The 12,337-nt window shown below is 38.4% G+C and overlaps 2 protein-coding genes across 2 annotated transcripts; both read left to right on the top strand.

Annotated features, from left to right (window-relative positions):
- The first annotated feature begins 98 nt into the window (after nucleotides 1–98).
- On the top strand, nucleotides 99–3,911 carry LOC146992170 (microfibril-associated glycoprotein 4-like). Its single transcript, XM_085789696.1, has 5 exons — nucleotides 99–110; nucleotides 1,455–1,670; nucleotides 2,814–2,910; nucleotides 3,214–3,381; nucleotides 3,658–3,911. The coding sequence occupies exons 1-5, from the start codon at nucleotides 99–101 to the stop codon at nucleotides 3,909–3,911; spliced, it is 747 nt and encodes a 248-aa protein (XP_085645822.1).
- A 4,942-nt stretch (nucleotides 3,912–8,853) lies between these two features.
- Nucleotides 8,854–11,696, top strand: LOC146992169 (microfibril-associated glycoprotein 4-like). Its single transcript, XM_085789682.1, has 5 exons — nucleotides 8,854–8,865; nucleotides 9,656–9,841; nucleotides 10,578–10,674; nucleotides 10,985–11,152; nucleotides 11,425–11,696. The coding sequence occupies exons 1-5, from the start codon at nucleotides 8,854–8,856 to the stop codon at nucleotides 11,694–11,696; spliced, it is 735 nt and encodes a 244-aa protein (XP_085645808.1).
- The last annotated feature ends 641 nt before the right edge of the window (nucleotides 11,697–12,337 follow it).

The raw sequence follows: 12,337 nt of genomic DNA, 5'->3' as shown, positions 1-12,337 counted from the left end.
CCCAACATAACCTGTATAAAAACAGGACCACGGCAGACATCTCCACTTTCGAGTCTCCAACCTTTCAGAGTTTTTCCCTTCACCTCCGCGACAGCGACATGGGTCTTTGGGTAAGTTGAGCAGCTGACTCTCTCACATTTAATTTACACAAAATATTGTGTGTATCTGTTTTTGTGTAAGTAGTTTCTGTTTCATCCTGATGCAAATGCACATTACTGAATCAGTAGAAGGTTTGTTTAAAATATCAACCATTTTAATAAAGGATTGATGCTTATTTTGTAAATATTTTCTGTTTTCACACTGATCTACCACAGTTAACACAGTAGAGTATTTTGGGGTTTGACCCAGTGGTCACACAAAGCAACACAAGGTCACCATGGAAACTATCTCAAAGGAGGTTAAATCGAAAGCAACTGGACTTAGTTATTTGTCTAGGAAGACGTTTCACCTCTCATCCAAGAGGCTTCATCAGTTCATGTACGCATCTGACCAGGCTGGGACTGGTCCAACTATCTGGTGTGGAGACTCACTATTTAACCTCTTGTGTGGGCGTTCACAAGGGTGATGATGTCACTGGTTCCCATTTGTGCTCCAAGTGCCAACGACAGTCGTTTAAATGACTGCCTTTGATGGAAGGTTGGTTTCGACTTCGTTAGTGCCCTATTGTGTTATAACGACAGTCGTTGGAGCCACTTGCCACTTGTGAACAGTGGTTGTTCTTTGAGGCTAGATTGTTGAATCTCCTGGGAAAGGGATGAAAGGGCAGCATTGTAAATTGGAGATAGGTGGTGTCTGAGGCCACCTCCCCTGTTGAGGGATGGTTTCTCTACTTTTACAAAAATAGCTTCTTTGACACCTCTTTCAAACCATCTGTCCTCTCTGTCTATAACTAAGTCCAGTTGCTTTCGATTTAACCTCCTTTGAAATACTATGACCTGGGCAAATGAGAATATGCACCGGCTCATGGAAACTATCAACTTTTGTTTAGCTAGCTAGTTTTTCATTGTGTTTAACATAGTTTGTTACGACTGAGTATTAGGGCCACATTGAGAAAAATAATAAACAGACTTTGAGAATAAATTTGTAAATTTGCGAGAATAAAGTGATAAATTCATGAGATAATAAAATCATAATGTTATGAGAATAGAGACAAAATTTTACGAGAAAAAAGTCATGAATTTATGAGAATGAAGTTATTATGTTTGGTTTATTATGTAACAACTAGCCTAATTACAAAATGTGGCAAAGTTTATATTGCGTTCAAGAATTGTATTACAAAATGTGGCATTATTACATCATGAGGTGAACATTTTATACATTATTACAAATAAACAAAAGACAGACAAAATATTTCAGATTATTACAAAATGTGGCGATATTATATTATTATATTATTATTTTGACATGTTGGATCACACATGATGCTGAACCCCTAAATTAATATATAAATAAAGTTCATTATCATATTATTATTATCTACCCAGGTAACACTGTTAGTGGGGCTGCTGGTTTCGGTGGCAGCGGACCAGAGCTACCTGCCCATTGACTGTGATGACGTGTATCGCCATGACAACACCAGCTCCAGTGGGGTGTACACCATCTACCCAGGAGGCCCCACCTCACCCCTGCACGTCCTCTGTGACATGGACACTGACGGGGGCAGATGGACCGTCAGTACACTACACCTCATATCTGATTAGATTTCAGATTTGATGATGAGACTTAAAAAGTCAAAACAAAAGTGGAGCCATTGATAAAAAAAAATATTGTTTCAGTTTTCAACAAGTGTTGTGACTTCTCTCCTTTGAGACTTGTCACTTAAATGATCATCATCTGATTAGTCACCTGTCAGAGTTCACATCCTGTGGCAGCTTGCACAGTTTTCTTTATAGAAAAATATATTTAATAAAAAACATTAGTGTCTTTAAATAAATGAAAATGCAATAGTAAACAATATTTACAGCAGCAAACACTTGTTTTTTTTTACGAAGTCTGAGAAAGTTACCAGTGTCCATGTTGTATAATTTAGTTAGTCCATCACCGCAGCAGTTCAATCAGGATAGACCATTTACGACAAGAGAGCCAGGTTTGAGGATGGAGATGAAATTACATTTATTGTGAACAAAATAGACTTTGGTGCTTAGACCATGTGTGTAGACCAGCTGAGTAAACTGATCTGGGGATGAGAAGCTTGCATCTGAAGTCGTTATATCCCCCCGGGCCTAGACACTGGTGGTGGTAGGGAAGCTCGAAGTCGCCTGATGAGGGAACTTCTTGGTTGAAGATCCAGGTTAAGACAGTCTGTATCTTGATGGAGGTGGTGCCGGGGTGGAGGTGGGCTGAGAGTTTTGCAGGAATGACGGCTGGATGACAGGAGAGAGAGAACTTTTAAATTTGACGCTAATGACTGATTGGTGGAAGAGAAAGAGGATGGCAGACTGTGATTGGCTGAATTATGAGAATGAGGGTGGAGTGAGAGGATAGCAGGAAAACAGGGAAAGGGCTTTGAGGCGTGCTTAAAGAGACTTCCTGTCTGAACTTTCGCTTAGCTTCATTTTGTTGTGATGATGTTCATATCAGAAATTTCTGTCACTTAAACATGTGACAGAGCACAGTGTGACAGAAAAATAAAAGACACTACAGCAACTGTGATTGCTGTTTACAGACCAGATAGTCATCAAACTCACCTGGTTCAGTTGAAAAGATTTTTTAGTTTTTCTTTCTTTTTTCTTTTTTTTTAAGTGATATTAAGTCCAGCTAATTGAATACAGTTTTATTTTGGTTGACTGAATTGTTGTGATTCTCCCTTTCAGGTCTTTCAGAGGAGGTTGGATGGGAGTGAAAACTTCTACAGGCCATGGAAACATTACAAGAACGGATTTGGGAATGTAGCAGGGGAGCACTGGCTGGGTGAGTCCTAGAGGGAGAATTACAGGTATATTAAAGTATCTGTGGATTAAATATGCTCTCGTTACGCTGTTTTCAGTCACTATAAACAGCAGCTTTTACCAAAAAAAGAAAAGAAGCTCTGCACAACCTGCAGCAGCAGCACATGTCAGTCAGACAGTGGCTGGTGAACACAGTGGAGCATTTAGCAATGAAACTAAAATTAGAGAAATATTATAGAAAGAGGTGAAGTGTAATTAGAGCTCTGTGTGTGTGTGTGTGTGTGTGTGTGTGTGTGTGTGTGTGTGTGTGTGTGTGTGTCCTCAGGTCTGGACAACATCTTCCTGCTGACGATGAGGAAGAAGAACGAGCTGCGGGTGGACATGGAGGACTTTGAGGGAGGGGAGGCCTTTGCTCAGTATTCGTCTTTCTTCGTCGACTCTGAGAGGGAAGGATATCAGCTGGATCTGGGCGGCTTCACAGGAGGAACGGCAGGTGAGGGTCACTTCAGTGGAAACGTTTCCTTTTCTCACTTTCAGGTATTCAACAATGAGCCAGGTGAAGGCTGAATGTTTCACTGTTGATGAACAGGCTTAAAAAATACTACAGGATTTTTGTGAATTGTTCTGTAAAAATAATTTTAGAAAATAGAAAAATTTGGCAGTTTCACTGATTTCACTGTATAAACAAACACATTTCTTTTAGCTGGATTAACTAGAATGTTTTCCTCCGTTCCAAATTGAAATTACATTTTGATTCTGTTGTTTCTAGGGGACAGTTTATCATTCGCTAACTCCATGAAGTTCACCACCTATGACAAAGACCAGGATGTGTGGGATAAAAACTGTGCTCACTATAATATTGGTGGATTCTGGTACAGCAACTGCCACAACACAAACCCCAACGGCCTGTACGCACCTGATGGTGTCAACTATAATTATGTCTCAATTGAATGGCACACATGGAAAGGCGTGGACTACTCCCTGAAGACCATCACCATGAAAATCAGATCAGTTGCTAAGTAACCATGCACTTATTGATCTGATCAGCTGTAGATCAATGAGATAATCACGCCCTCCATCAGGGTTGGAGAGCTGGGATGTTCGAGCATATAATCACTAGTCTGACTGGACTTAATGCCAACAATAACCTCTGAATCAAAATGATCATGAAATGTGTTTTTTGTTTCTTTCCTACTCATCTTGTTTCAAAATCACTGTCAGACATGATAACTCTGTTGAACAGGTTCATGCACTGATGTATTGAAATTCAGTTTTCTGATTAAAAAAATTGTTTAGTGATGATTATTGTTTGTGATTGATGCTGTTCTGAGTGATTATTAAATAAATAAACTTGATTGTTTCAACTCTGTTTTTATTTTCAAAGTTGTCATTTTGAGAATCAGTTTAATTCCTTGTAGAAAATTATCTCATAATGATTTAGTTTTTTCCTGTATGATTTTTCAACTAGTAGTAGGCTACATGCTAATTAGCATTAAATACAAATTAAAGATGAGGCTGATGGGAACATCTTTAGTTTCACAAGTCATGAACTGGAGTGTTGGATAAATGAAAAATTTGAGCAGATGATGGTGCTGGAGGAGAAGTCATGTGATCATCAGAGTCATCACAGTTCATCCTGTTTGGATCATATTGTATCGTTTTATGTGCCGCCTGGATGACTCGGAGAACAGCATTATTGGGGCTTTAGCTGCTATAAGTATTCATCCAGGCTTAGAAAACACTGGTGGGATAGCCTGCTTATGAATTATGTGAAGAGTTGATTCTCTATCTGTGTGTCTGTCTTTTTCTCTCTCTCCTTCTTAAATCTGTTTTATCATGTTTGTTGTTGTTGATATGGACCGCTTGTTGTGTCTGCAATAAAGATTAATAATAATAATAAGTATAAACTTTAGGCTACAATGTCTCTTTTTAATATTTTATTTACCTTTGTTGCTTTTCATTTGCTGCTGTAAGTACACAAAGTACATTTTCCATCAGTGGGATCAATAAAAAGTCTTGTCTTATCTGCATTTATAACATAAACAACTTCAAGATTTACAGGATCTTCAAAACAAAGCTAATAATAATGTTCTAACCCTGCGCCTCCCCATCCTTCTCCTCTTCTTCTTCTTCTTCCTCCTCCTCCTCATATACATATAGCCTGTATAAAACATTTTTTTTAATGGCTGACCGGCTATAAAAACAGGACCACAGGGCGGCAGGTCAGGGTCACTTCAGTGGAAATGTTTCCTTTTCTTACTTTTAGGTATTCAACAATGAGCCGGGTGAAGACTGAATGTTTCACTGTTGATGAACAGGCTAAAAAATACAACATGATTTTTGTGAATTCTGTAAAAATAATTTTAGGAATTAGAAAAAATTAGCAGTTTCACTGATTTCACTGTATAAACAAACACATTTCTTTTAGCTGGATTAACTGCATCTTTTCCCCTCCGTTCCAAGTGGAAATTACATTTTGACTCTGTTGTCTCTAGGGGACAGTTTATCATTCGCTGACTCCATGAAGTTCACCACCTATGACAAAGACCAGGATGTGTCGGATATAAACTGTGCTCAGTATTATCTTGGTGGATATCTTGGTACGGCGGCTGCCACAGCTCAAACCCCAACGGCCTGTAGACAATTCCCGTCAAATATAATTGAGTCCAATTGTCAAAACACACTGAAATATCAACCATTTAAATTATTAATTAATGCTTATTATGTAAATATTTTCAGTTTTCACACTGATCTTACACATGATAGGTGTAATACTCAACAGGATACCGTGGCACCTTTAAACGAAAGCACATTTCACACTGATCTACCACAGTTAACTGAGTATTTTGGAGTTTGGACCCAGTGGTCACACAAAGCAATGCATTTTAAGAGACATGGGAACTATCAACTTTTGTTCAGCTAGCTAGTTTTTCACTGTGTTAAACAGTTTTAGTTTGTTACCATGGAGTATTAGGGCCACATTGACAGTGATTTTAAATTGGATCGGTAAATTAGTGCTGTAGTGAAGTCCAGCTTCTTTCAGATTAGGCAGCTGGCAAAGGTGAAGCCTTTCCTCACACTAAAGCACTTTGAGACAGTGATCCAGGCCTTTATAACATCTCGGCTGGATTACTGCAATGCACTTTGTTTTGGAGTCAGTCAGTCCTCCCTCGCACGTCTCCAGCTGGTGCAAAATGCAGCCGCTCGCCTCCTAACTGGAGCACGTAAGAGGGAGCATATAACTCCCACCCTGGCCTCCCTCCACTGGCTGCCTGTGCACTTTACAGTCCATTTTAAGATCTTTTATTTGTTTTTAAGTCTTTAAATGGTCTGGCCCCCCCTTCCCTCTCTGAGCTCCTTCAACCCTACGCTCCTGCTCGGTGCCTCAGGTCAGCTGACCTGCTGCTCCTGGAGGTACCGAGGTCCAGACGGAAGCTCAGAGGGGACAGAGCTTTCTCCACTGCTGCTCCAAGATTATGGAACGAGCTACCGTTGCACATCAGACAAGTCTCCTCACTGTCCATTTTAAAACTAGTCTTAAAACCCATTTTTACTCCCTGGCTTTCAACTCTGCATGAGACTCTGCTCTTGTTTTAGTGTTTTATGGTTTGCTTTTATTTATTGTTTTATTGTTTCTAATTGCTTTTAAAAACAATGAAACAACTATTCTACTGTCTGTTTTATTTATTTTATTGCCTTTAATTGTTTTATGTCTCTATGTACAGCACTTTGTTTTCAACTATGGTTGTTTTAAAATGCTATATAAACAAAGTTGAGTTGAAAGTTGAGAGTTGAGTACGCACCTGATGGTGTCGCATATGGAAGTGTCCAAATCCTATACACATGGAAAGGCTATAACTCCCTAAAGACCATCACCATGAAAATCAGTATTCATGCACCTATTGATCTGATCAGCTGTAGATCAATGAGATAATCACGCCCTCCATCAGGGTTGGAGAGCTGGGATGTTCAGGCATATAATCACTAGTCCGACTGGACTTAATGCCAACAATAACCTCTGAATCAAAATGATCATAAAATGTGTTTTTTGTTTCTTTCCTACTCATCTTGTTTCAAAATCACTGTCAGACATGATAACTCTGTTGAACAGGTGCATGCACTTGCTTCCTATGTTTTAATACCTGATACATTTAAATTCAGTTTCCTGATTTTTTTTTTCATATCAAAAATTGTATTTAGTGATTATTGTTTGTGATTGATTCTGATCTGAGTGATTATCAAATAAACTTGATCATTTTAACTTCAGTGTTGTCATTTTTTAGTATCGATTTTATTCCTCATTGTAGGAGGAAGTAATTAGCACTACATACAAATAAAGATGAGACTGATTGGAGCATCTTTAGTTTTGCAAGTCATGAACTGGAGTGTTGGATAAATGAAAATTTTGAGCAGATGATGGTGCTGGAGTAGAAGTCTAAAGGCTAAAGTTCACAACACTAACTTCATAGTGGCACAGGATTAGAATTATAATCATTTGACATCTGGGAACCATGAATATCTGTCCAAAGATTTATATCAGTAATACACATATAAACTTTAGGATACAATGTCTCTTTTAAATATTTTATTTTTTACCTTTCTTGTTTTTCATCTGCTGCTGTAACAAGTAAATTTTCCACCTCAAGCTGTATCTTCAAAATAAAGCTAATAATAATTTCCCGACCCTGCTCCTCCTCAACCTTCTCCTCTTCCTCCTCCTCATTCACTGTTGGAGAAAAAATTAGGATCCAAAACAAAGGGTCAGTTGTGATCGAGGATCTTTATTTCCCGCATTCAATGATACAAATGAAAGTATCCAAAAGTGTTCAAAAAGTCAGAAAAATACTCATCAAAGCGTCAATTTAACTTCACAAAAATAATTAGAAAAGACGGAGACGAAGTTCAGTGCATTAGAGTTTACACCCCAAAAAATGGACATAAAGCCGAGCCTGTCCCGGACCAGACTAAATTCTTCTCTCTGTGACTTTGTTTTTATACTGTACTGTAAAAGCCCTGCCTTCTTATTAAAATGAGAGGTGAACATGACACTTCTTCCCCAGTGTACGCCCTGTGATTTGTCCAGATGTCATGTTGCGATCTTTCATCAACATAATCTCCACCCTCTACGGCGACTGTATCACATTTTGCCACGTAGCGAGTTCACCCAAGTTCAGTGTCTTTGGCACCACTCTATCTTGCCGGTGGCCGTTATCTACATTGCCCGACCTTGACTCCCCCTGCAGGTGGCTGCACACGCGAACTTAACGGTGCTTTCCCACGCTTTGCACTCATCTCACCTCTACCTTCTCAGAACTTTTCCATTTGTTACGCAACATTCCCCCTGTGAGACTTGGAAGTCTCATTAAAGTAAAAACTTACATATAATGCATGATTACAGCAGATGGTAATGACAAGACAATCAGTAGGTAAAAAGTTTCAGAAGGTCAGAACAAGTAGGATTTTTTTTTTAGCAATTTATCGTTGTGTGTTTAACAGAATCAGTTGTATACTTAAAATCAGAAACTAAAAAATACTAAAAACTAAAAGTATGTATTATATGAGTCAGGCCGCTTTAGTTGCAACTCATAATAGTGGTAGCATTAAAAATACTAAAAATGATCAATAGTGCTCAACTTTAATTGTCAATGTATTGAACCACAAAAATGAATACTATACGTTTTTACAATTAACACATCTGTCTCCAAATTGTTTATATGTTATTGCTACACTTTATTTTGCAGGTTGCCGTTATCTACGTTGCCCGACCTTCACTCCCCCTGCAGGTGGCTGCACACACGAACTTAACAGTTCTTTCCCACGCTTCACACTCACCCCTTCCTTCTCTATCATGCTTTTCCTTTTTTTAACCCAACATAACCTGTATAAAAACAGGACCACGGCAGACATCTCCACTTTAGAGTCTCCAACCTTTCAGAGTTTTTCCCTTCACCTCTGCGACAGCGACATGGGTCTTTGGGTAAGTTGAGCAGCTGACTCTCTCACATTTAATTTACACTAAATATTGTGTGTATCTGTTTTTGTGTAAGTAGTTTCTGTTTCATCCAGATGCAAAATGCAAATCATTGAATCAGTAGAAAGTTTGTCTAAAATATCAACCATTGGATTAATGCTTATTTTGTAAATATTTTTTCCACAGTGATCAACTGTGCCATAGTTAACTGAGTATTTTGGGGTTTGGACCCAGTGGTCACACAAAGCAACACAAGGTCACCATGGAAACTATCAACTTTTGTTTAGTTTTCCCTATGGTTAACTTGTTTGTTACGAAGGAGTATTAGGGCCACGTTGAGGGGGAAAAAATCACAGACTTTGAGAACAAAGTCATAATTTTACGAGAAAAAAGTCATTATGTAATGACGCCGCATTTTGTAATAAAATTCTTAAACACAATATGTAATAACCATTGTTGGTACATAATGCATAAAATTATTACATTTTCTTAATGCAACACCCGCATTTTGTAATAATTTGATGCATTATGTAACAACTAATTACAAAATGTGGCAAAGTTTATATTGCCTTCAAGAATTTTATTACAAATATGTCAGATTATTACAAAATGTGGTGTTATTACATCATGAGGTGAAAATTTATTACATTATTACAAAGTGCAGCAATGGTGACTCCTCAATCCTGATCCTTCTCGACTTGAGCGCTGCTTTTGACATGTTGGATCACACATGATGCTGAACCCCTAAATTAAAATATAAATACAGTTCATTACCATATTATTATTGTCTACCCAGGTAACACTGTTAGTGGGGCTGCTGGTTTCGGTGGCAGCGGACCAGAGCTACCTGCCCATTGACTGTGATGACGTGTATCGCCATGACAACACCAGCTCCAGTGGGGTGTACACCATCTACCCAGGAGGCCCCACCTCACCCCTGCACGTCCTCTGTGACATGGACACTGACGGGGGCAGATGGACCGTCAGTACACTACACCTCATATCTGATTAGATTTCAGATTTGACGATGAGACTTAAAAAGCCAAAACAAAAGTGGAGCCATTGATTAAAAAAAATAAGTATTGTTTCAGTTTTCAACTAATGTTGTGACTTCTCTCCTTTGAGACTTGTCACTTAAATGATCATCATCTGATTTGTCAGCTGTCAGAGTTCACATCCTGTGGCAGCTTGCACAGTTTTCTTTATAGAAAAATATATTTTAAAAAAACATTAGTGTATTTAAATAAATGAAAATGCCTGATTTTGTTGAACTGAAATTATATTTGTTGTAATTAAATATAGCCTAATAATAACAAAACATTTTAAAATGTATTTTCTCATGAAGTAGCCCAAGTAAACAACATTTACAGCAGCAAACACTTGTTTTTACAAAGTCTGAGAAAGTTACCAGTGTCCATGTTGTATAATTTAGTTAGTCCATCACTGCAGCAGTTTGTTGTGATGATGTTCATATCAGGAATCTCTGTCACTTAAACATGTGACAGAGCACAGTGTGACAGAAAAATAAAAGACACTACAGCAACTGTGATTGCTGTTTACAGACCAGATAGTCATCAAACTCACCTGGTTCAGTTAAAAAGATTTTTTTTAGTTTTTCTTTCTTTCTTTCTTTCTTTTTTTTTAAAGTGATATCAAGTCCTGCTAATTGAATACAGTTTTATTTTGGTTGACTGAATTGTTGTGATTCTCCCTTTCAGGTCTTTCAGAGGAGGTTGGATGGGAGTGAAAACTTCTACAGGCCATGGGAACATTACAAGAACGGATTTGGGAATGTAGCAGGGGAGCACTGGCTGGGTGAGTCCTAGAGGGAGAATTACAGGTATAAAGTATCTATGGATTAAATATGCTCTCATTTTGTGTTTTCGGTCACTACAGGCAGCAGATTTTACAAAAAAGTAAAAGAAGCTGCACAACCTGCAGCAGCAGCACATGTCAGTCAGTCAGTGAGTGGCTGGTGAACACAGCGGAGCATTTAGCAGTGAAACTGAAAGTAGAGAAATATTATAGAGACTTGGTGCAAGAGGTGAAGTGTAATCAGAGCTGTGTGTGTGTGTGTGTGTGTGTGTGTGTGTGTGTGTGTGTGTGTGTGTGTGTGTGTCCTCAGGTCTGGACAACATCTTCCTGCTGACGATGAGGAAGAAGAACGAGCTGCGGGTGGACATGGAGGACTTTGAGGGAGGGGAGGCCTTTGCTCAGTATTCGTCTTTCTTCGTCGACTCTGAGAGGGAAGGATATCAGCTGGATCTGGGCGGCTTCACAGGAGGAACGGCAGGTGAGGGTCACTTCAGTGGAAATGTTTCCTTTTCTTACTTTTAGGTATTCAACAATGAGCCAGGTGAAGACTGAATGTTTCACTGTTGATGAACAGGCTAAAAAAATACTACAGGATTTGTGAATTCTGTAAAAATAATTTTAGAAAATAGAAAAATGTGTCAGTTTCACTGATTTCACTGTATAAACAAACACATTTCTTAGCTGGATTAACTGCAATTTTTTCCGCCCCGTTTCCAAATTGAAATTACAATATGACTCTGTTGTTTCTAGGGGACAGTTTAACATACCACAACTCCATGAAGTTCACCACCTATGACAAAGACCAGGATATCCATGGGGATGTAAACTGTGCTCACTATGATCTTGGTGGATTCTGGTACTATAACTGCCACCACGCAAACCCCAACGGCCTGTACGCACCTGATGGTGTCAACTATCAGTATGTCTCAATTGAATGGCAATCATGGAAAGGCGTGAACTACTCCCTAAAGACCATCACCATGAAAATCAGATCAGTCGCTAAGTATCCATGCACTTATTGATCTGATCAGCTGTAGATCAATGAGATAATCACACCCTCCATCAGGGTTGGAGAGCTGGGATGTTCGGGCATATAATCACTAGTCCGACTGGACTTAATGCCAACAATAACCTCTGAATCAAAATGATCATAAAATGTGTTTTTTTTTTCCTATCTTGTTTCAAAATCACTGTCAGACATGATAACTCTGTTGAACAGGTTCATGCACTGATGTATTAAAATTCAGTTTATTTGTTTTTTTCTGATTAAAAAAATTGTTTAGTGATGATTATTGTTTGTGATTGATGCTGTTCTGAGTGATTATTAAATAAATAAACTTGATTGTTTTAACTCTGTTTTTATTTTCGAAGTTGTCATTTTTAGTATCAGTTTAATTCCTTGTAGAAAATGATCTCATAATGATTTAGCTTTTTCCTGTATTATTTTCAACTAGTAGTACATGTTAATTAGCATTAAATACAAATTAATGATGAGGCTGATTGGAACATCTTTAGTTTCACAAGTCATGAACTGGAGTGTTGGATAAATGAAGAATTTGAGCAGATGATGGTGCTGGAGGAGAAGTCATGTGATCAGAGTCATCACAGTTCATCCTGCTTGGATCATGTGTCTAAAGTTCACAACACTGTCAACCTCATGGTG

The sequence above is a fragment of the Trachurus japonicus genome, chromosome 1 (genome assembly GCF_045865225.1).
Source record: "Trachurus japonicus isolate A0001 chromosome 1, Traja_1.0".
NCBI lineage: Eukaryota > Metazoa > Chordata > Actinopteri > Carangiformes > Carangidae > Trachurus > Trachurus japonicus.
The sequence above is the reverse complement of the archived record's forward strand: the minus strand, read 5'-3'. Positions and strand labels throughout refer to the sequence as shown.

Coding starts and splice junctions, on each gene's coding strand:
- LOC146992170 (XM_085789696.1), top strand. Junction 2,911..3,213: donor AGCAGGGGAGCACTGGCTGG/GTGAGTCCTAGA, acceptor GTGTGTCCTCAG/GTCTGGACAACATCTTCCTG. Junction 3,382..3,657: donor CTTCACAGGAGGAACGGCAG/GTGAGGGTCACT, acceptor TGTTGTTTCTAG/GGGACAGTTTATCATTCGCT.
- LOC146992169 (XM_085789682.1), top strand. Junction 9,842..10,577: donor CTGACGGGGGCAGATGGACC/GTCAGTACACTA, acceptor TCTCCCTTTCAG/GTCTTTCAGAGGAGGTTGGA. Junction 11,153..11,424: donor CTTCACAGGAGGAACGGCAG/GTGAGGGTCACT, acceptor TGTTGTTTCTAG/GGGACAGTTTAACATACCAC.